The sequence below is a fragment of the Condylura cristata genome, unplaced genomic scaffold (genome assembly GCF_000260355.1).
Source record: "Condylura cristata isolate star-nosed mole 26May11 unplaced genomic scaffold, ConCri1.0 scaffold00008, whole genome shotgun sequence".
NCBI lineage: Eukaryota > Metazoa > Chordata > Mammalia > Eulipotyphla > Talpidae > Condylura > Condylura cristata.
In genome coordinates, this window is record NW_004567109.1 from 16,877,483 (window position 1) to 16,902,430 (window position 24,948).

At 49.4% G+C, this 24,948-nt stretch overlaps 2 protein-coding genes across 2 annotated transcripts in view; one reads left to right on the forward strand and one right to left on the reverse strand.

The window, feature by feature from the left end:
• CSMD2 (CUB and Sushi multiple domains 2) overlaps positions 1–24,948 on the reverse strand; it is a 460,842-nt gene that overhangs the window by 267,679 nt on the left and 168,215 nt on the right. The window lies entirely within an intron of this gene.
• On the forward strand, positions 9,573–10,121 carry HMGB4 (high mobility group box 4). Its single transcript, XM_004679426.1, has one exon. The coding sequence runs from the start codon at positions 9,573–9,575 to the stop codon at positions 10,119–10,121; it is 549 nt and encodes a 182-aa protein (XP_004679483.1).

A 24,948-nucleotide genomic window follows, 5' to 3' on the forward strand; every position in this document is an offset into this window, starting at 1 on the left:
CTGGCCCTTTGCAGAGAGAGCTCACTGACACCTGCCATAGAAGCCTTGAAGATGATGGCGCTGCTTGGTAAAAAATAAATTCTGAGTAGGGAATCATTGGAGAATGTATACATGGCTTAAGCATCTCATTACCATGCAAACTACTTCACTGTGCGGATGTGCCAACCCACTTAGCCCAGAACCAGGGGCTTTGTTCTGTCCAGGGCTTGTCTCCTCATTGTCTATCTTACATAAACTAGCCCCGCAATGCTTCGTTCACCTTTCCCAGCTGTGCTTCAGCTCATCCAGTCAACAGATCCCGACTGCGTGCCGACCCTGTGCCAGGCACAGTGCTATTCTGGGGGGGCCGCAGTGAGAGCCAGACGTGGCCCCGGCCCCCAGGGGCCTGCCTCAGTGGGGAGCAGCTGGCTCGCTCGCTCACACCTAATATTTAGGAAGCAATTCTTTTTAGAGATTCTCCTTCGTGGAGCCCTTCCAAAGCATTCAATTTAGTTTCCATAGATGCAACTATATTTCCTCTCACACTCCTATTTCATCAGTTTATGTGATGTTTAATTTAAATCACATAATTACAATAACGAGTCTGACTGGCACGGAGGAGCTGGCACAGCACACCCATCTGAGCCTCAAGTCAAGTGCAAGACTCAGCTGGGGAACACGAGCACACAGGCGAGGGGGCGCGGGGGCTGCAGGCGAGTCTCAGGGTCTGGGCCAGGAAGCTCTGTCGAGGCCAGGGGCGGCCTGCTGCTCGGAGGGCGGCTCTGTGGAGATGGTGAACGGCGCTTCTATTGTGCACGCCTTGTGAATGAATGAATAAATGAATGAATAAAGGAGCAGACGGCAGCCTTTTGCTTTCAGCGGCGAAGATCTTTTCTAATTTTATCCCTTATGCTGTGGGAGTGAGGGAACAGCTAACTTTAAATCCCAGATGGAGGACGTCCGAGGTCCAGGAGGTACAACGCCCAGCTTCGGACGCACCCTTCTGTAGCGTTCTGAAAGTCAGTCAAGGTCTGTCTTGAATGTCTCCCAAGGTCAAGAACTCACCTTCTTGCCAAATTCTCCCTGGCCACGCTGCTCTGCCCACCCTTTTTCTAGCTACTCCTTACTTCCTTAAGTGCCTCTTTCAGCCACTGGCTTCTGCCTCTGCTGCAGAATCCAGATGGCTTCTCTGGGTACCCGTGACTTCTGCCCTTTCTCTGCCACAGTATTTGTCTCACCAAAGCCCTGTTGAGGGGTCACCTCACCCACCAAACTGGAGGCTCCCTGAAGACAGGGACTGTTTCTTTCTTGTTCACTTCTATTTTTTCCTCCTTGTAGTATGCCTGACACAGGGAAAACGTTCAGTAAATATTGCTTATTAGAAGAATGAGTGATTGGCTGGATGGATAAGATCCTGGTGATGGAAGCTGGGGGCGTAAGTGGGAAAGGGAAGAGGAAGAGGCAGGTGAGCAGGGGAGCCTGGAAACACTAGGAAGGGCCTGGAAGGCCAAGCTGTGTTTCATCGTGGTTCCCCAAGCTGCTGCAGCCCCCGCCCTCAGCGCCCCCTGCATTGTCCATTCACCTGGCAGTTTTGGACCTTCTTGGGGGTCTCTTCTCATGCTGATATATTCCTAATGTAGCCATAGTGGCGTATGATAAGCATTGTGGGTAAATGTTCCTTCTTCCCCAGAAGCAACTCAATAAACTCAACAAATTAGCAGGCCTCTTTCCTGCTCAGTTAATTGTTAACTCCAGGGAACTCACACAAACCACATCAGGTAAATGCTTTTCCTCCAGATGCAGTGGAGGGAAGCACTGCTCCCTGCAGGCCTGTGCCTGAGCCTGGGAGCACAGGGGGACAGGCTACGGCCATGTGTGCCGTGTGGCGGGGGGGGGGAGGTTTCCCCATAGATTCTGAGGTTTTTGTGTTGTGAGGGGTGCTTGGGAAGGTCTGAGGGGTGTCTGGGGTGTCCTTCTGGCTTTAGCGGGGCTGCTCCGGGCTGCTGGCTGAGGTGCTTCTTGCCCCTATGGAGAGGCTGCACCCATGAGACTGACCTGAACAGAATGGGGCCTGGATGCCAAGTTCCAGGAGCAGGGGCTCTTGAGGGAGGCCAACTCCCCCTCCAGGTCTAAATCAGGTAGTCCCCATCCTTCCCACATGCCAGAAGCCTCTGAACATCAGACTCCTTCCCTCAACCCACAGTTCCCGAAGGGGCATGTGAGTATACACTGTGCCCCAAGGCCACGGCTGATTGGAGCCAGGTGGCCACGTGAGCCAGTCCAGGCCAATCAGCTAACAGGAGGACTATCAGGTACCTGGTCAGAGGTTACTGGATGAGAAACAGGTCAAGCACTCCCTGGAGGAAGCAGCCTCTGGGGACGACCTCTGGGTGATGCTTCTCATCCAGAGACCCTGTCGGCGGATGGCCTAGCCAGCGCTCATCACGCCACGTCCCCCAGCCGCCTGCCCACCATCAGGTGTGAGGTCTCTGGTGCTCCTGCCCTCAGCGCTAGCCCTCCTTGTGAGGCCCGTGTTTCTGACGTGCTGGCTGAAGGAGGGCCCAACCGAGTTGCTGGAGAGTGGGTGGGGTGAGATATCTTGGAGCTGCTGAGAGCAAGGCGCCCCCAGGCTCAGTCCCGCCGCCATACCCACCGGCGGCCATGTGGAGGTGACCTCTTTTCCCTGGCTGTCGCTCAGGGTGCGGATTAAAGATGATGCAGTGACGTTCATGGACTTGTATAAAGACTTCAAGACATGTGGCTGCAATCCTGGGTCACATTGCCTCAGTGCAGCAAGGGACACTTGTGGGCAAAGGGACTGGAGGGAGCCTGCCTTGCTCAAATCAGCTCTAAACTGACCAGCTGTCTCATTCTAGCAAGAAACGGACCTGTCTCAGACCTCAGTTTCTCTCATCTAGTCAACCAGGGTATCAGCACCCTCTCACAGAGCTGTTAGAAGGTCTGAGCGAGCTAAAGGGGAGCAGCCCTCCCAGTACAGTGCCTGGCACGGGCCAAACACTCAAAACACATTCACTCTTCCTCCTGAGGGCCCTGAAGTGCCGCTCGTGCGCAGCCACCCTGTGAGGAACTAGCAGGGGGCTCATCCTCGGTGTACGGGAGCAGAAACAAGGGAGGGGGGAGAAAGCAGGTAGGAAGGAGGGAACTGAAAGTGGGGGACAGGAGAGCTCTTGTCTTCTCGTATCACTCACCCGCATCGCACCCGGCTTAATGACTTACACTTCGGGTTTCAGGCGGCAGACACCAGATCAATCAGTCTGGCAGAGAGAGGTTATCGGCCAAACCCTGGAAGAGGCGGCCGTGCTGGTGCCAGGAAGGCTGTGCCGAGATTCAGACGCCTGCTGTGCTCTGCCTGCCCTCTGTGTGGGCTGGCGGCTGCCCGAGCAGCTGCCACACCCTGCCGCCTTCGTGCCCAGGCCAAGACAAAAATCTCTTCCCTTGATTCCAATTAGAAAAAGCTCATGGGAGGCTTCTGATTGGAGCGTCCAGGGGATGTGCCTACCCCTGGGGTCAAGAGAATGGGCCCCCTACACTACAGCTCCATGGCTGGCTTGGGACATGGCTCTCTAAAATGAAGGCATGAGCTCCAGGAGAGGAGGGAGGGGTGCAAATCAGTTAAACTAGAGGTCAACTGTGGGTGAAAGAGGCAGGGGGCAGACTGGTCAGGAGCCGCACTGCCTATTCTGGGCTGTCAAGGAGTGGCCCTGTCAAGGCCTGTGAGGGGCACCCACACAGCTCACCACAGAGGGTACCCCACCCAAGCTGGTCTTGTTCTAGATCTTACCCTCCCCCACCTTGCTGATCAGGCCTGTTCCTGGTCATCCGTACCGTTTCAGAGTCCACTAGGCAGATGTCCACACCTCACTCAGCCAGCCTCTGCGCTTGGGAGTGGGCCTGGGCCCATGTGCCTGCCTACATTGGTGTGGTTCTGTGGCCCATCCAGGACTGCTGGCCTGTTGGCCTTGGGCACCACCTGATCTGGGCATAACTGGACCGGATCCATCTGGAATGAGGCCCAACCCAGATAACAAGGGTTGCCTCTGAATCCCTTAGGTATTGAGATTCAGACAATTTATGCTTCCACCTGCTTTGCTTTGTGCCTTCCTGGCTTCCTCCTCTTCTTGGCTGCAGCTAGGGGACTTTGTAGACTACCAGTTGAGGCTAAACACTTGGCACTAAGGGATTCAAACCAGCCTGAGTTTGAGGCTGACTGCCACTCACTGCTGTAACAGACTCAGCTCTCTGTCTAGGCCTCCAGAGATGAACTACCTGAAGCATCATCACCATTATTATAAAGGCCATGGTCACATCTGAGTGAATAACTCTTGGCATGAGGTGAGAGCCCAAGAACCCAGGCCTGTCTGCGTATGACCTTACTTCCCCACCACTCTGGCTTCCAGGCAATTTCAGATGCCTTGCTCCAGCACCACCTTCCTCCCTAAGACACAGCCATCGCTCAAACACTGCTTATCACTGGTCATCAAAGGAGCAGCCACAATGCTCCAGAAACTCACAGCTATTTATGGAGGGTGTGTGTACGTGTGTGTACATGAGTGGTGAATGAACTGCAAGGAAGTGAGTGAATTAATTTGTAAGCAAACGAGTGAATTAGTGACTTAATGAGTCAGTAAGTGAGTATAGAAGAGTGTGTAAAATTGAGGAGATCACGCTCCAGGCCCCCTGGATGAATACAATAAGCAGTGCTATTCATTTTCTGTCCTTAACCCTTGCGGGTCTTGAGGATGTAGCACAAGAAGAGTGACAGGCTGCCAGCTGGAGGAGAACGGTATTGTGGGAGCTTTGACAAATTTAGAGGCTTAAAGCCAGATTTCCTAGCGTAAAATGCTGGATGTCAGAAATCCAAAGTGGTTGTCGCTGGGTCCAGACATGGGCAGGTCGTGTGCACTCTAGCTTTAGGGGAGAATCCACGTGCTTGCTTGCTCCGTGGCGGCCCCTACTTCTTGACTTGTGAGGTCCTTCTCCATGTTCAAAGCCAGCAAAGCTGCATCTTCAAATTTGCTGACTCTGACCCTTGGCATCTATCTGGCACCTCCTTCCCTAAAGGACACACCTGTCTTCCTCAGGTAAGGACCCATGTGATTATATCAGGGCACCTGGATAACCCAAGATAATTCTCTCATCTGAAGACCTTAATCACCTGTGTAAGGCCCCTCTGCCTCGTGCTCACTGGCTTCAGGTCTTGGCATAGGAATCGCGGGAGTGGGAGGAGGGGCGCACAGGGAGAGGAGGTAGCCAGGGCCTCATCACGAACCCCTACCAGGTACCTGGCTCTGGGGCTTGCTGCTGCTGTGTCCTGAGCAATGGGACTTTTAAAAGCTCCCCAGGTGGTTCCAGCATGCCCTGAATTTGAGAAATACTTTGACAGGTGCTGTGTCAAGAGGCTCGGCAGCAACTGAGGGTAAAGTCTGCTCTGCCCTGTGATTCCAGGAGAAGGACCAAGAGCTGCATGTCTCAAGCCTGGGTGCCCATGTCTGTCAGCCAGGGAGATTTAAAAAAACATTTTTCATCTGAAATGAGACTAAAGCTGCACACAATCCAGAAATGTTCTATATACTCCCCAGCCAGCTTCCCCTAATATTAGCATCATATAAACCACGGTGCATGTATCATAACTAAGAAATCAGCCACAGTACAGTTTGTTTGATGGAAGGTTTTGTTCTGACTGCCCTAGTTTTTTTCACTGATTTTTTGGGAGCCAGGCTCCATCCCAGCTCTCCCATTGCAGGGAGAAGGCATGTCTACCCTTTCTCTTCCAATCTGTCTCAGTTTCTCAGGCTTTCTTGGTGTTCCCAAGACCTTACCACTTTTGAAGGGTACCATCAAGTACTTTGTAGATTTTTCCTTAAATTGGATTTGGTTGATATTTTCATGTGATTAGGCCGGGGCATGGAAGAAATGCCAGGGTGAGAAACTCTTATTATCACATCATAGTAGGAGGGACGTGACATCAGCACGGTCTGTGACTCATGCAGTTCAGTCTGACCGCCTGGTAAGGTGGGGCCTGTAGCTTTCTCCACTGGGAAAGGACTTCCTGTCCTTTCCACACTCTACTCATTTTCTAATGAGTAGAATCCCTAAGTCCTGCTCACACGTAGGGCGGCCATGGGGGGGTCAGGTGCCCTTAACCCATCATTTTAACTAGTTCATTTACATCCTTTTATTCACCTTGCTGCTCAGACAAGGCCCACAATTTGAACACAAGTTTGCGGGCTCCCAAGACCATGTTTTAATTTTCATTCTCTTTACCAAGTAAAAAGAAATCAGTCTCTGAGGTGGGAGCGCGCTCGGTGTTTTCAAATCCTTACCCAGATGATGGCCCATTGGTGGGTCATGAGATCAGTTAGTGGGCTGCATGTGGCACACTAAGAGAGACCGTAACAAGACAGAAAAGAGCACATTGTGCACGCAGTAAGCAAACTTTCGTTTCTGTAAACTCTCTGTGTTAAAAACCCTTTTATCATCACAGTGGATAAAAATAGCACAGCCCCTCGCGGTTGCTTGGGGGATTGACGGGCGCAGTGCATAGAACAGAGACCGGCACATTTCACATTATGCAAATACTACGAACCTCGACTGCGCACAAGTGGGTCATAATCTACTGCGTATTTTTATTACAGACTTCAATCAAAACATTCAACTATATCTAACTCACATCTCTAGATGAGGGCGAGGGAGTTGGAGATTTACAACCCAAGCCCACTGCCTGTTCTGGTAAAGTTTTATGGGGGCCCATTTACATTCACTGTATTCATATTGTCTATGGCTACTTTAGAGCTACAACACAGAGTCGAATACTTGGAACAGACACCACGAGGGCCCTAAATATTTCCTATCTAGCCGTCCGGACCAATGCCCCATGCCTAGTGCTCATCTCAGAAGATTTTAGATGCCTTTTCTGCGGCCCTGTGGGCCTGTCCTGCCGCTGCCCGGCTAGCCACGCCTGCGTGCAGAGCCCTCTAGCCTGCTGACTGCTGAGCGCCAGGGCCTCCAGAAGCTCCAGACCCTTCTGCCTTGCACTGATGCCCACGTCTGCTTTATGTATGCACCTCTATGGCTGTTCATAGCAGAAGGCTAGAAACACGGTGCATCGATCAGGGTCCCAGCAGGAAACAGATGGCCACTCAAATTAGAATAATTTGAGGAGTGTTTAATAAAGAGGTTATTTACAAAGGTAAGGGCGAGTGCAGGGAAGTCACAAAGAGTGCAGAGTCTTCAAGGCTAGTAAAAGCACTCTCAGTGGGAGTGGACAGGCAAGGGAGAGTTCCTGAACCTAGAGAAGAGGATGCCAGAACCTGCAGTGCAGGGGATGGAGAGTCAGCTCCAGGTGACTGTGGGGAGACAGCCAGGGTGATGCGCGCCTTGAGCTGCCCTTCCAGTCTCCCTGATCTCCTGCTGAGGTCTCCACTGACCAAACTGAAGGGGAAGCCAAATGGGATGGAACCCCTATGGATGAACTCCCCAGGGGAGGGAGAAGGGCGGGGGAGGGTGGGAAGGGGACTGCAGGGGCCAATCTCGGACACCAGCATACACAGCACTGATCTTCCAAAGCCATGTATGCTCACCCCGAAGCTCCCCTGAAGATCACCCTGCTTTATCTCTCCAAGTTGGGAGTGTGGCTGAACACCAAAGGGTTGCCTTAGCTTTTTATCTTCCTCTGCCTTCTCTTCTGAGATCACTAGGCTCCGAAGGCTATCATGGGTTAACTAATCTTCCCAGATCTTATCATCATGGTTGGAGTGGAAGGCCACAAACAAGTAGCTCTAAGTTAATTTATTTATTATTTGTGGTGGTGAACTTGTGTAGGATCTGATTAACACATACAGATATTAGCCAAGGTCCTCAGAACCCACCTTTCCATCTCAAAGAAGCGCTGATCCCACTCATCTCTGCAGCCCAGTTCAAGTCCAAAGAACCAGTGAATCAATCCCTTGGCCCCGTGGGAGAAAGAACCAGAGAGAACAAAACTACCTGAACTGAGAAAGGTCCCCAGAGTAATCCACCCCTATTCTCAGCTCAGACTTCCTTCGCTGGCATCTGATAACTGACAGGCCCCCAAATCCAGACACAAAACCCAGTACATCACCTGGAGGGTTGTTCCTGGCAGTCCACAATGCCGCCTTTACCAATGAGAAGAGGGAGGGAGAGAGGAAGGGAGGGGCTGACTTCGGCGGTCCAGTCAACCTCCTGGCCGAACTGGAACTAGAATTCAGGACTGGGGACTCTCATCAATTTTCATCTTCCTCTTATGGAAGATGGACTTTGAAGTCACTCTTGGAGCCTTGGGGATGAACTTGTCAAAACTGCCAAGTGTGCACCCATCTTAGGTGACTTTCCTTGTCAGGCTGCTGAGGGACCCTCAGCCCCTGCAGCAACATTTTGGTGCCCCCGGGATGAAGCACAGGTGTAGTCAGGCAAATTGGACCAAATCCAAGCTCCCACCTGTTAGTGGCTGGTTTACCTTAAACAGATGGCTTTTTATTGAATGAGGCTTGGTCTGCTAGTCCTATAAATCTGGTGTAATCATCAAACGAGTTGTGTAAATCCAGATCTGTGCACTCAAGGGCCTGGCTGTCTCTAAAGGTCAATAAATGAGGCTTTCACCATCTCGCCTCTGGCCTCCCATTTCCCTCCAGACTGGTGGAATATTTGCAACTTGCCTTTACAGAGGGCAACTAGTTGGAGTGCAGCTGTGAGAGCTTTGCGCTCTATCTCCAAGAAATGGGGATCCTTGAGAGTGGGGAGGTCGGTAGGCTAAAGATGCTCTTATGTTCATGGACACAGGTATAATTAGTTAAAACCTCAGGGTTCTCCTCCCATCTCCCCCACCCCCAATTCCTTCAGAGAAATGAAGAATTTAGATTTAGGGCCCAAGTGCTCAGGTTCTAAATTAGACAACTTTGTCCTGACAGGAAGCAAGTCATCGCTGTCATACCTGATTATTTTTAGAGTTACTACTAAACCCTTTGTGCGGTTATGAGCTGCCACCATTCAAGGCAAACAGAAAGACTTCACATTTTATCGTGACAGCTCTGGAGTCAGCCACCTCCTCGTGTTCATTATTTCCAGCCTGCCTCTGGAAGGGATGATGTGGCATCCTGACATTTTTACGGAGAGGAAGGCAGACCCGTGGCTCATTACTACAGCCCAGGGGCTGAAGGCTCCAGACAGAGCTGAGCAAAGCCCACTGCCTCCAGGAAGCCAAAATGAACACCGAGGGAGGCAGCTGCTCCTTGGCTTACTTATTGGAGAAAGAATTGCCATCTCTCAGGAGAAGCAAGGTGGCCAATGAACCAATGAGATGGCCTGTATGCAAATGTATATGCAAATGCCTTGGGCATTGGCCTGGAGTGGGCGGCTGTGAGTGATGTCACAGTCCCTGCCTCTGACCCAACAATGCCGTCACCATTGAAAAGGCCCACACCTGCCTGCAGCTTCACCAGAGAGAAAAATTCACCGCAAGTAGAGCACCTTCTGGATTTGTTCCTGGGGTGTGGGGACAAAAGTCTCCGCTTGTCCGCATTACTGAATCCAGAAATAAAGATGAGCTTATGAATATGGGAAAAGAAGTCCAACTGAGGCCTAAGGTGAATGTCTCTTCTTACATCCACTTTTTGCTGAATTATAGGAACAAGTTCAAAGAGCAACAGCCAAATACCTATCTCAACTTTAAAGATTTCTCTAGAAAATGTTCGGAAAAATGGAGGTCCATCTCAAAGCATGAAAAGGCCAAGTACGAAGCCCTGGCCAAGCTTGACAAAGCCCGATACCAGGAAGAGATGATGAACTACACCGGCAAGAGGAAGAAACGAAGAAAGCGGGATCCCCAGGCACCCCGGCGGCCTCCATCGTCCTTCCTCCTCTTTTGCCAGGACCACTATGCCCAGCTGAAGAGGGAGAATCCGAACTGGTCGGTGGTGCAGGTGGCAAAGGCCTCAGGGAAGATGTGGTCTGCGACAACAGACATCGACAAGCGCCCCTACGAGCAAAGAGCTGCTGTCCTGAGATCGAAGTACCAAGAAGAGCTGGAAGACTACCGTAAAGAACGGAAGGCCAGGAAGATCCACGGTCAACCAAGAACCAAGGCAGAGGGAAAAATGTGTTGATCGATGAAGAATAAATTGCCAGTCATCTGTACCACCTGTCTCTGGTCTCGTGTGTGGCAACCGAATGCGTTGTTATTGCTTTGGGGTGGTGGGTGGCAAGGGAGAGCTAAGAGTTCAGAAGGATCCTGGGGAGGGCCCTGAGCTAAGTGGCCACAGAGCCCTTGGGCAAGTGCCCGCAGCACTCGGTTTGGGTGGGTGGGGGGAAGACTGCAGGTATAGAGAGACTGCAGTGGAGGTGGGAGTGTCCTGGCTCCTGGTGGTTTGGGTTGGTGGAGGCCACAGGGGCAGGTGCGTGGCCAGCAGTCCTGCCACTTCCTCACCAGGAGGGCATGTTCAACTCAGGCCCAGCAGAGGGACTCTGTTTCTCCTGAAATTCCAGAACGGGTCCCCCAGCAAGCCTTTGAGGCTATTAATAGACAAGAAGGAGAGACTCCGGGGTGGGCCCCCCTCTAGTTGGGATCAAGGGCCAGGAATGATTTTAAATGCAATTGTGTGGGTTGCCCCAGCCCTAACCCTCAGAGTGAGCCCCAGCATCGCTCTGCGGGCCCCACCAGCCCACTTTCTGCAGACGTGACCCCCACGGAGCAGCCAGCTGCTGACTCTCACCATCCCATGGGGATTTCTTGTCTCACATAGACTTCACCCTGAGCAAGGTTTGATCACATGGACTCAGAACTTCAGTCTCAGAGGCTCTCGGGCGCAAGGGGTTGTAGGGAGGGGTCACCCATTTGCTCATTCTCATGCCACACTTGTGAGTTACTTGGGAAGCAGGACATTCCTGGACTGTTCACTGAAGATGAGCGCTTCATTTAGGTTTTTCTAGGAGAGTGTGAGTTAAGATTTCTGCCATTTTCTGCCACTCCAATTGAATCAAAACTAATGACTGAACACAACATGGGTTCCTTCCATGTCTGTGTGTTGAGTCTTAGGTAACAACATAGGTTAGGTTGTTTCAAAGCAATCAGCCTAGGTCGATCTGGAATATTTTGGCCTAGCCCTTTTGACATTTGATGTCATAAAGACTGAGCGAAAGCACAAACTTACCTCCTGCTGCCCTTATTCCTACTCATTTTGTGCTCTGCTGTCTTTCACACTGTATATGGGCGAGCCTCTTAGGAACAAGAGGTTGGCCAGTGACTTAGAAACCTAGGGCCTGGCTCCCACAGGCTCCCACATGAGGCTCTGCTGGCTGCTGGGAGGCGCAACCCCCCCCCCCACACACACCAGTGCCTCCTCCACAAGAATTTGATGTGAGCATAAACCACAGCTAGGGCGTGATGAGGAAAGTGACGACTACACAGTGCCGGGGGCGGGCATGGGACCATCCACCAAGATGACCACTGAAGTCTTCGCAGGGGAAGCAGCTTTACCCCACTTGGCAACCTTGTACACATGCTGGCAAGACTCCCGTTCCCCATTCCTGTTCCCTGCAGCTGCTGTGCCAACTTGGCTCTGCTTTCCCTCCAGCCCAACCTCCACCCTCTCAGGAGACACCCTCATTTTCTGCTTCATTGAGAAAATAGAGATCATCAGACATAAGTGCTCTCAGTTTTCTTCTTTCTCAACATGTATCCCACCCATCTTTTGCTCCTGATCTCATGTTTCAGGGAAGCTATTATCCCCTAGTGTGGCCTTCTCCCTTCCCCCTGCACCTCACTGGAAAGGCACTGATGGGAAGCATGTACAGGCTGGCTTGGTGTTGTGACACAGGGGGCTCTGATCTGTAGGGCCTCATGCAAGTTCTCATTCTTGGGTCTCAGGGCTCTCATCTATGCAATGGGCCGATATAAATATGCAAAAGCATGTGACATGGTCCTCTCATAGAACAGGCCGTATGCTGGACACCCTCTACGATGGCTGTCCCCCTCCTTGTAAATGTAGGCTGAATCTGTGAATTGCCTACAGGATGGGCAGTGACTTCTGTGATTATATAAAACTCTATATCTCAATAGCTGATTTGCTCTAGAGATCGTTCTTGCTGGTTCGATGAAGGAAGTGGCCAAGCTGGGGAAGCCTGAATGGGAATGTACTAGAGGTGGCTCCAGACTAACATCCAGGAGGGCAAACACTCCAGAATCTAGTGATTCTAACCTACAACTAGAGGAACTGAGGGTTGCCACGGGCAGGAAGAGGTAGGACCTTCCCCACTTGGGCCTCCAGATGAGAAGTCAGCCTTGGCTAACGCCTTGATTCCAGCCTGTGAGACCTCGCACAATGGACACAGGCAAACTGTTAAAGACACCTAATCCACAGAAACTATGAGATCAGTGTGCTGCCGAATGCCACTAAGTGCGCGGTTATTTCTATAATGAAGATAATACTGAAAACAGCCATTTTCCCTGTGATTCTAAAAGAAACTGTCTTTAACCTTTCTCCCTCCAGCCTTGACCTAATCTGTCTAATGTCCTTTCTGCTGTTACCAGCCTCTTGAAGGTAGTGGAGGCCCAGGGCCAGTCAGTCCTCCGTGTACTGCTCTGTAGCAGTTCCACTTGGCCTGTCTTCCAATCTCAGAGGGGGGCTTTTGCCAGGCGGTGGCTGTGTGTCCTACACTCTTCTCTCGCAAAAGAGTCCCCATGCTGTTGGCCCCCCGCCCTCATGTCCCCTTCTCTGGGTTTCTGTTTATGTGTATGTGGGTGGCCAAGTCAGAGAGTTGATGACAGTTTGCAGGGCCCCTGCTGAAAATTAACTCCATTAACATCTCCTTATGAAAATGGTTACAGGAGGATGTGAAATGGTTGGTATTTAATAACTGTAATGTAATAACAGCAAAGGTGGATTGGGGGTGGAGGGGTATGATTATGGTGGAAAATCTGGAGTAGCCTGGCTCAGGCACCCCTGCCTGGGTAAGTGGAGGGTGTGTCTCATTCCCATCACCCTCTCGATGACTGATCACTCTTCTCTGACCCTTCTTCCTAGACCCTTTCTCTGTGCTCATTTATTCATTCATTCAACAAATATGCAAGTCTTATGCCTGCATGCAAAGTATTGGTTGTTTGGAGACAGTGTCTGTGCCTTTAAGGTCAGCTCCAGGACAGGGTGAGTCATCAGAGTGAGGTCAGAAAGCTTTGCCACTCTTTCATGTTGTCATGCACCTCTCATCACCTACCCACAAACAATTCCTGCCCCACAGGTGAGCTGCACAATACATGCACAGTTCTGGTGCTAAGAATACAGCAAGGACCCTGACCTCTACATTCCAGCGTGGGAGAGATGCCAATAAATCAGCCAACAGATAAACACACCACATCATATTTTGATAGTGTCAAGTACTCTCCCCCCAAAAGTAAATTAGAGTAATGAGATAAGTAACGACAAGTAGGGTGGACAGTACTTTCAGTGGGTGGCCAGAGGAGAGTTTATATTTAAAGGTCAAGAAGGAACCAGGTATGCCACATCTGACAGAAGAACTCTTGAAGCAGCAGGACAGGAAGTGCAAAGGTCTTGAGGCAGGAGTGAGCAGGGCCCTTTAGAGTTACAGAAGGGGGGCCAGGGTGACTGGAGGTGTGAGTACGTGGGTGAGAGATGGTTGGCGCAGGGCAGACCTTGGAAAGTTTATTTTGAATAATCTAAGCATGACAGGGAAGCCACAGTGGGATTTTAAACAAGGGGAGCCAGGCACTTTCATATTAACTACTAGCTACTGGCTGGTCACTCAAGTGTCTTCAGAGACCACTGAATGCCACCAAGGGAATGCCAGCTTCTCCAACGGCTCCAGAGAAAGAGGCAGAGACAGCCCATGCCAAACCCATGCAGTTTTTTTTTTCTTTTAAAGGAGATAACCAGAGAAATTAAATATGGAAAATGAAACTCCTCAATAATCCTCCTTCTTGATGATTCATTTTCCAAAGGATGAAGGGAAGTTAGGTACGGGTGACGGAATGTTCTGAGGCATCCCTTCTTTCTAAGTCCTCCTATTTCCACTTGAACAGCTCCCGTTAGATCAGGGTTTTAACTTTGAGTCTTCATTAGAATAGCAACAGAGTTTATTAAAACACAGTTGAACCCCACCCCTGCGGGCTGATTCCTTTATTCTGGGTGCCAAAAGTATAATCTGCACTTCTGATTTCCCAGGTGATACTGAGACTGCGGGTCCCAGGACCCCAGAGGAATCCCAACATCCACTCCTCAAGGGAGGCAGTGGAGAGGAGCAGTGCCCTGCTCTTTCTCCTTGCTCCCCGACTCGGCTGCAGAGCATGGTCGGGTCTGTACCCCAATCATTTCACTAGTAGTAAAGGTGCCAGACTAATCCTCACCTGTGCATCTCCTGCGTCTGCCAACTGATTCTGAATTGGGTGGGAGGCCATAAATTTATTAATTGGGTTTCCTTCAAATTCCAACAGGGAAGTTAATCCCACCTGTAAAACAACTGATTGGCATGTGGCTAACACAACAGCACTGAGCTTTTCTTTTTGACTGCAGCCTCCGCTAAAGCATCAATTGTTTAGGGATAAAAAGGCTCTTAAGGTCTAGAGATCAGCGTCACAACAGGATGGACTCACAGGGTGAAGTCAGTGTCTTTACACCGGCACCCTTGCTTTGTCATGCACCTATAAACCACAGCCCACAAATGATACCTTCCCTACAGGTGTATGGGGAATCCAGGAACTGTCTGGGACATCATAGTAAATGTGTAAGAAGTGCCTGGTGAGAGGAAGTGCCTGCCCCGATTTCTGTAGGATGGTTCTGAGGTGAGGACGACACACAAAAATGTCAGCTGAAGTAGGAGAAAGCTTGGTGAGAAGCCCAAGGGGAGCTGCGTGCCGTCCAGGCTGACCTTGCCCGCTGGGTTGGATTAGTAGCCACACAATGAGCATTTCTGGTGGCCATTCCCTTAGAATGGTTCCCTCCCTGCAGCCCTCCCTGCCATACTGCCTTTCCTACCACCCTCTGCTCTGATTGGCTGGATCATGTGTGAGGCTCCTCCCCTTCAGCAGTGAACTGCTTCATTGGCTGCCCATCACCCCTGGGTCTCAACCCGGCTGCCGCTGCCTTCAGTTCTGCAGTGGTCCCCAGGGTCTGAACCGCCTGTATTCACACCTGTGCAGTTCCTTCCTCTGCAGACGGGCTGGGCCTAGTGTCTTCCTTCTAGTGAACCGAATAGGGCAAAAATGATAGCATGTCACTGCTCCAGGAGTAATTAGACTATAAAAGATACTCTCTTGCTTGTTTGCTTGCTCAAAGCAAACTTCTGTGTTGAAACTCCAATCTTGAGGAGAGACTCATGTGCAAGGAGCAGCGGCTCTCAGTCAAACAGCCTATGAGGAACTGAATCTCGACAACAGGCGGAAGCCAGCCTGGAAGTGGATCAGCTCCAGCACCAGTGGCTCCCTCTGCGACAGCATGCAACAGCCGGGTAAGTTACCCCTGATGCCTGGTCCACAGGAATGAAAATAATAGAGGATGTTGTTTCGGATGATTAAGGCTTGGGGTAATTTGGTACACACTGAAATAGATAATGAACACAGATTTTGCTATCAAGAGAGGGATAGTGTCATGAAAACTATATAAAAAAAATGTGAGATAGTTTTAGCATCAGGCGGTGGGCAGACGCCGGATATATTTTGAGGAGCTTGTTAGAGCAATCTGGACTCTGCGGATGCTGCCAGGGAAGGCCATAAAGGAAGTGCAGAACCTGTTCCTGGAACCTGGAGGAAGGAGACCCTCGTGAGGCAGCAGCAGTACATTTCGTGACACCCGCCTGCGGCGTACGGAAGAATGGGACATGTACCTAGTACACATAGTCATAGCGCCTTGGAGATGTCGAAGCAAAGTGTTGAAAGGCCTGATGAAGGTTCCTTCTTGCTGCTTATATGAGAAGAGAGAGAAATTGAGGAAAAGATTGTTAAGCAAAAAGGAGACAGGAACTGATAGTTTTGAAAAGTCTCAGCCTCCCAAGACAGAAGAGGATGCTAAAATTAAGATATGGCTTTTGAGCACTGTCAAGGAGGATGGTCTGGAGATGAAACTGAGGATGTTACTGTACAGCCTTCAGTTAAGACCTTGGGAAGATGAAAGGATCATAGTATTATTCAGTCACATAAAGGCCCTTTAAAAAGATTAGGGTGGGCCTCACACATCCTCTAGATCAAAGCATAGGGCTTCTGAGAAGCATGAGAGCATTGTCCCCTGCCCATCTTAGCAGAAGCCCAAAGTAGAAAAGGGTTTTAGTTCAAAGAAATTTGTGAGTGTGGCTTCCGTGTGATAGAGTGAATCTCAATGAGATTTATAGAAAACCCACAAAGTTTATGAGAAAACTATTAGCAGAAGCAGCATGACCAGCTTGCACTGAAAGGGACAGAGGACGGCCGAAGTGAAAGAGGTCGAGGGACGCCAAGCCTTCTCAGCAGAAAGCAGGTTGAGGAAAACTTCACATCTGAGCTGCTTCTCACGAAGTAAGGGGTAACTCAAAGGGCGGAACCCAGCTCAGAAGGTGGAGCCGGGGTGATGGAGAATTAGTCCCAGATTTGGAAACGAATCAAGAAGCTTCCAGTATTTTTCTGGACTTCAGAATGGTGAGGGACCAGGGATTCCTTTATGCCTTACAGATGAACCCTTTTGAGCAGGAATGTCTCTGGCCATTACGGCTCACGCCCAGCCCACTGCTCCCTGTTAGCTGTGAGGTACAGACAATACGCCTCTTTAGTGTCTCGCCTTTCTACAGAGGCAGAGTAACTGGAGATCCAGTACCTGCTTTTGCCGACTATACCTACAGCCATGCTCACAGCAAAACCTGCTTCAGAGGATGAGATTCTCCACTGTGAACTGACACTCCCAGGGGAGGGGACTTGGAGAGCCCAGGGAAGGGGAAATGCATTTGACATGAAGAAAGAGCTCAGAGTGTGGGAGAGAGGGCTACAGACCTGGGAATCTGTAGCTTGAGAAATGATCAAATGATTTAAGTGATCTCTGTGATATGGCGTCATGCCTTGTACACCCCCCTCCTCATGTGTGGGCTGGACGTCGTGATTTGTTTCTAACAAACAGAAAGGCTCTCCAAATCCCCTCCCCTGGGAGTGTCAGTTTGTTCTTCTGGGCTGGGTTATGAGAGCTCGGACTCCTGCGGTACTACTCCTGCCTCTTGCTCTGAGGCAGCGAGCAGCCATGTTGAAAGCGGCCCGACGGCAAAGGAGGGCGGGCAGCGTCTCGTCAGAGGCAGCGAGGAACTCCATTCTTCAAACAACCATGTGAATGCGCTTGGAGCCAGTCCTGAGGCGACCGCAGCGCTGTGCTGGTGGACACCTCGACTGAAGCCACCTTGTGAGAACCTGAGCCAGAGAACCCGGTGAAGCCACATCCATATTCCTCACACACAGAAAATGCAAGCTAGGTTTTGTCAAGGCCTATGTTTTGGGGTGATTTGTTACACAGCAATAGATGTTTAGTATGCCACCCCAAGATCCTGCTACATAATATTTTCCCCAGACACATTTCCTCTCTCCTCAGGGTCTCTGTATATCTGCTCCAGCAAGGGCACCATCCTTCCTACTTTTTAGGTCTGCTAAACTTCCACCCGTCCTCCGGGTTACCAGACCAGGTGTCTCTCCCTCCAGGAAGCCCTCTTTGATTGCCCTCTTCTGTGCTCCCCAACACATCACCATTCCATGGCATCTCACATTCTTACTATTGTTTGCTTTCCCAACTTGTAAAGGTTGAGAACGATTTTGCTTTATTCATTGTGGGACCCTTAAGATTTCACACAGTGTTCGACATGCAATACAATAATATTAATCAGCTCTTACTGGATGCCTATGCCATGCCTGGTGCTGTTTGAGACACGCATTTCTCCTTAAATTCAGTGAAGCAGGAACTTTAAACACCCCCATTTTTCACATAAGGAACAGACCCTGGGCTAGGTACTTAGTGCATGTATACTGGAAAGGAAATGGCAGACTCATGAGCCATCCTCCTGCCCTGCTCCTGGTGGTGGAGGATCTCCACTTCTCTCAGGAACTCTAAACAGCAGAACTTGAAAAAGACCGTTGGGCACCTGGACACATGCCCTCTGCTTGAGTGGTTATATAATTTGACATTTCTAGAGAAATACCTGGATCTATCCCTTGGTGTTTCCGAGGAAGGGCTTGGCTAGCATCCAGAGAATTTATGGGCACCAGAAACCACACCTCCCAACTCTGCTCACAGCTGTGCCTCTGGCCCACAGGCAGAATAAGTATTTTCCTCCCCTCACACCCTGTCATTATGAACCATGGAAATTCCTCGATATTCATGTTGCAATGAACAGATGCAGCTCTGTATTTTTAATGCATTATCTGCTATTAGCAGCAGTGGGCATGGAAGAACTCTGTGGCCTGGGGGCAGCCCCCGGAGGATGCAGCTGCGAGTAACATTTGTACTAGAGAAGCTGGCTAGGCTTCTCTGGCTTGTGCAGCTCTGGCAAGTGGCTGAGGGGACTTCTATCTGCAAAGTGTGTTCTCTTCCCAGGGCTGCCAGAGCCCATGGTCACTCACTGCTGACTGGCTCTCCTCCCAACCTCCATGCTGTCTAAACACTGGGGAGGAGGTCCTGGGGGCAGGGGTGCAGGGACGGACAGCAGACCTGAGCATCACAGGTGCTGAAGGTTTTCACGGTGGGGTCTGTGGTGTGGAGTAGAAGTCTATGAGGAGAAGAGGACTGGTTAGAAGAGTTCCTGGGTGCTCGCCAGCTCTGTCCAAAGGAGAAGGGCCTTTGTTGAATAAATATGCTAAAAGCTGCACATATCCGGCACTTACTATGTCCTGGGTCACATCTCTAAGTGCTGGGGAGCCATTATCACATTTTAACCCAGAAGACAGTGTCAGTCCTTCCCAACACAGGTCAAAACTAATCATAAATACACCTGAAGCTGTACAATTTGCGATCACTAACTGGTAGCAATGAGGAGGATTCCACCTAGGGTACTATGAGGAGTCTCGGGAGGAAGATGCTAGAAAGGGCTTTCTGTAGGATTTGGCCTTGTGTTAGGTAATCTGGGGATGGGTTCAAGGCAGGGCTTTGCTCTGGACTGGATGCTGTCAGGAGTAAATGCAGTTCTATGACTGGGTGCTTGCTAAGTTGTATTAGAAGGTGAGAGGAATGCAGCAGAACCAGTCATCACTAGTTAAGCAGCAGCGGTCACTCACATTCATCAAGATGGGGTTGGGAGGGGACTGCATGGTCAGCTTGTATTTTGATAATGCTCTTGTTTTTGTCTGGGCTCAGAAGTGACTATGAAGTGGTCTTGTTTGTGCCTCACTCCATCACAGTCATACGGTGGCCTTGTCTGGTGATGTTGATGTTCAAAAGCACACCACTGTCCAGGCATAGGTGCAAGACCAGCTTCCGGCCCATAGAGGCTGCAGTTCTCTTTCTCAGCAGGCCTAGTAGTGGGCCAGCTTGCAGCAATAAATAACTGAGGCTCAGAGCATTGTCAGAGCTAGGAAGTGGTACTGTGATTCCAGGATCACTGAAACTTTGTTGAGTATCAAGGAACTGGGCAGAGGGTGCAAAGGGTAAGGAAATGATCACCGGAAGGCAGGCTGACCACGAAGGGGACAGGCCAAAGGCAGTGAAATAGAAAGAACACAGACAGTATTGGGAGTCTGAGATCACCACTGTCGCTGCCACACACTATGTGGCACCCTGGGCAATTTATCGAACATCAGACATTCAGTTTTTTCTTCTGCATAATGGGAATATAGAAGTCTATTCCCCAGGATTATTATGAGAATAGAAGAGAAAGGCCTAGTGTAAAGTACCTGTACTACAGATGCCACCGTGCACACTCACTACACACCAGGCCCTGTTCTAAGTTTCTCACGAGTATTGGCTCCTGTAATAGCAACCCCATGAGGATGCAGGATAGTAACCTCTGCTTTCGTAGGTGAGAAGATGGAGGCACAGAGAGTTTAAGACACTTATCTGAAGTCACACAGAAATCAAGCAGCAGAGCGCAGGCAATCTGGCCCTAGTACCTCAGTCTCTCATGGTAGCTATTGGATCACTGCTCTTCCCTCCCCATGTTGCAAGGGCTTCAAGATACTAATCATACTTTGATGGTGATTTAATGCTTGGGAATTCACCAGGCCTTAGATTTTTGCTTGTGGACGGGGCTAGGCTACTTGCTTGGCTCTAGTTTGGAGAATACTCATTTCCTTATAGAAGGTCAAAACATTCTTGGCATGACAGAAAATATAGATTCAGGTTGCCATGGTCAATAGATCAAATAAAACATAGAATGCCTTATCGGGATTTCTGTGCCCCTCAGTAAGTATGGAAGTCAGAGGAAAGCAATAGGCAATGAGTCAAAAGTAAAGGGGGTGGAAGAACGAACTAATACTCTTGGCAAGACTGATATATGAGTTGAAGGCAAATGGCCTGAAAGGACATAGGACAGGCTTGGCCATTCTTTCTGGATCCTGCAATATCAGGATGCTGTTCAGAGTGGCCACAGGAGCATGGTCCAGGGCTGATGTAGGCTTGCCTAGTCTAATCCCCGCTGAGCGGGTTAACAGCTTGGTCATCAGCTCTGTGAACACGGGAGGCCAGGGCTTGTGGCCCAGTGACACCAGTAACCTAGCTTCTCCAGGCCAGCAACAGCCCCCTCCAGGCCTTGCTCCACACTTCTGGGGGAAGACGAAATACTGAAACTCACATCCACTTTCTCTCCACTGTCGATGCAACTCCAGATCATCACATCAACCTTTCAGAGCCTCATCTGCTCTTAATTATATCTCTAAATCCCATGGTATTACAACTCTGAGAATTTGGGAAATTTAGCTGCTTAGAGGATTCATAATAATCACAGTAATCCGTGGTATTTACAGAGCTTCCTTTTGCAGACTGTGAAAGCCAGATAGACAATATTGTAGCCACGAGGACACCCTGAAATTGCTCTCGAGTTCTCTTCACAGAGAGCTAGGCCCTTACTCTGTCTTATTTTGTTTAGTTCAAGGAGGTAGATGAAAAGAGTATTTTTCTCCATTACCTCCTGAGGGAGACCAAATAGAGGATGGAAAGGTTAAACCAGCAGCAGATGTGCTCTGGGCCCTCTTAGCAGGACTCCCTGCTCCCACCGCCTCCCGCCACTGGAGGGTCGGCTCCTCCCACCATGTCCCCCCACCACACCCCTTGACTCCAACCCCCCTCTTTGCATCACCTTGTTGGGCAAGGATTTGAAACAACTAATGAGCTGACCAATCAGATACTCTCTTGACTATTAGAATCTAGAGATGTAGAAACTGGAGCCAGTCAACTGGTCCCTAGAGCTGGACAGTCAGGCAGGTCCAGGGACTGGCGTTTACATTTGGGGCCATGTGGACCGACTCACAAGCAGAGAGAAGGGGAATACACCATGCAGCAGTTGAGAGGCTTGCTTTCCAGAACTTTCTGGCCTATGTGTTGGTTCACAAAGCCCTCTGGACTCCTAAGCCAGGACTATCCCTTGAGGCCACAACTGCGTGAAGATGGCTCACTGGAAATAACCCGGATCTCCTGTTTTGTTTTGGCCTGTACAAATGCCTGCTCTTTCAGTGTTGGTGGGAGGTGAGGTCGGGGTCTCGGGGCTCCATGCACACATGGTGGGAGCAGCCACACCTCTCTCTAATGGAGACAGACCAGCAGGCACCACAGGTGAGTGGGAGACCAGCACATGGTGCACTGCAGATTCCTGCTGACCTTTTTTAGAAGCCAACACAGGCCTCCCCAGAGCTGCTGGGGTTTGGGGCATGGCTGCCCCTGATCGCCCCAGTTTGAAGGAGAAAGACTGAGAAAAGCCCCTGCAAAGGCACCATTGTTATGACACAGCACAGCCATCTGCTCCCCCATTGATCTGTCAGTAGCTCAGGGGGCGGAAGGCAGCACACAGAGGTGCTGGGAGCACCATTCCACAAACAGCCCTCATTGATCTGTTTACCTGCCTGACATCTGGCCAGGATCTCTGGGTTTACAGGACACCTATGGAAGGTCAGAGCTAGAAGGGCACCTCAGGGAAGTCCCAGGACAGCCCAGGATGGTCACCAATTGGAAAAGCCAGTCCTAAAGACACTACTGGGATGCGACCTTTCTAATTTCAATCAAGGGAGTTCAAATAGCCCCCACCGTTTATTGGGCAGCTTGGTGGGGAGGATGGGGTGGGCACTTTTGTGTTTTGTAGCCTTATATTCCCACAGGAAGGAAAGCAACGGGAATATATATTCATGTGAATTCTGTAAGACTGAATCATCCACTCTTGGACTAAAAGGAAAAGCACATTTTTACCACTGAGGTAACACTGTGTTGTCATCAATTCAGAAGCTCCACAGGACACAAACCAGAACAATCACAGATTTTTTCTCAGCTGCAGGTTCCAAATAGGGTATATGAGAAAGGGGTTTCTATGATGCCAACCTTTGCCACATAGTCAGACTCAACCTACTGTGGCCCAATGCCAGTGAATCTGCAGCAGACAATTCATCATGGCCCCAACTCTTGTCAATTCATCATGGCCCCCTCTCTTGTCAAGTAGAAATAGTCTGTTGCCCCTGCACCCTCCTTCATGTGCTATGGTGCAGTAGGATTTACCCCTGGAGCCCATTCTGCCTTGGTGGTTAACCCTACTTCAAGGACTTGTGGCCAGCCTACCTGACTGCTCTAATCCCTGTTCCCCACGTCTGCTTCCTAGCTGGGCTGGGGAGAGCCTAGTGAAACTCTTTCAGAAGGCTGGGATTTGGGCCCGTTCTCCTGATGGTTAGTCCTCCTCACCTTCATCAACCAGCACATATTTCCAACCTAAAATTCACAAGCATGACCATGTGTCCACCCCCTAGAATTTGTCTTGTTAAAAACATCATCCAGATGAGAGTAGAATCTGCTCTTCCTCGATTGTTGGTTGGCCATTTAGTTTTCAGGTCCTTCTTTCACCATCATCACCCTAGTTATGAGCATGCTTCTGCTCCTAAGCAGCAAAAAGAGCTGGCCCTGAATTCTGTCCATAGTACTCACTAACTATATGAACTTGGGCAAGTTAATAAACTCTATTATTCTCCTCTGTTCTCACCTGTGTAAAAGGACACATTAAAACCTACCCCACATGACTGATGCACATAAACGAGAGAATAAATGATGTTATGGATATAAAGAACGTAGCAGAGTGTGCTACACATAATACTAACAAGTAACATTCGTTGAGAGCTTACCATCTGTTTAATTTGGTGCAAAGTGCTTTGCAAATATTACCTTAGTTAATCTGCACAGTAATCTTGTGAATGCCTATTATCCCAAATTTTTAAATGGGAAGTATGAGGCATGAAAGAGTAAATATGTTGTGCAAAGTCAACAGCTGGTCAGTGGTTGAACAAGTACTGTTTATGATCTTGTGGAAACCAAGACTAGATGTGATTTACTCCATCTAACGTCTAAGTATAATGTCTAGTACAGAGAGGCCACACAAAAACTGTGTGTTTACCTGTGTGTTAAAGCATGATTCCTGAATCAAAGCTCTGTGTTGAGAGCTCAGCTGTCTCTCTCCTGTAGGCACTAAGTTGTTCATCTGTATTTCCCTTCTGCCAGTATTTGTGTTCGTATCTGTAGTATGGTTGTTTCTGAATGTTTTAATATATTCAAGCCTTCTATCCAAATTGATACCCTTTAATCAGAAAGTACTCACCAATTCAGCACTTTGGACAGAGCTACAATTTTTGAGCAAATATGTAGTCAGCATTGGATTTGCATTTAAAAACTGTTTACATTAAATGTGTGACCCACATATGAAAAGATTCTGCACTCTCCACTTCTAGCTCAGTGGTTCTATTTTCCTCTTCCTTAACATAATCTATGAGATGAGAAAAGATTGCCATGAAGATTTTATGAGTCCAACAGAAACATTACTCAAACAGGATTTCTTACAAAGGCATCATTGTGAAATTGTAACATGTTGCTTAAAGGGACCAAAGCTTATATTGGTAGGATTTTTATACCAGAATGAAATCCAAATGTTACAGAAGATGCTCTTAATACCCACCCAAATGAGCAACTGCTTGAATTTAGTTCACATCAGCAGACCATTTAGAAAGTATTTTCAGCATCTCTGGGTCCATACTTGAAAACTGATAAGTGAGACAATAAGCATATGGTGTTTTTCTAATTTGCATCAAAACAAGGAGAAAGGTATTTATTGGGATGGTACTTATAGACCTTTCTACTCTGGGACAAAGATGTATTACAATGCCTAGCATGTTCCAGGGACTGTGTTAACATTCCAAGGAAAATAGGCCCATTTTCTGCCCTTCAGGACTTACTCTCTGGTGGAGAGAGACACATACCCTCATACAGTACACCATGCAATGGGATAGAGGCAGCATAGAAATGGCAGAAGGATGTGCCAATTGGGAACAGGTTCCAGAATTATGTGAATGTCCATTGTCTTTGGTTTACCTGACAAACTCCCACTCAGTTTTTAAGAAGTCAGTCAAAAGTCTCCTCCTATGTGAAGCCTATCCTGACTCCCAAGACAGAATGAGTCTTCCTTCCTTGGAATTCCCACAAAATCTTGAAGAAAGGGAAAGTGGGGGTGACAGACACTGAAGGAGTCACTGTTAAATATAAAGTTTTGCTGAGGCAAAGAACAGGAGATAATTAACTGTCAAGGGAGAGGTGAAGATGCTTGAATTGGTTCTTGAGAGATGTGGAGAAGGTCATTCCAGAAGAACACAGGAAGGATGAAGGTGTGACAGGAGGAACGATCGTGAAGTATTTATAGAATGGCAAGTGGCTTGGCGTAGCTGCTCTTTCAGTGTTGGTGGGAGGTGAGGTCGGGGTCTCGGGGCTCCATGCACACATGGTGGGAGCAGCCACACCTCTCTCTAATGGAGACAGA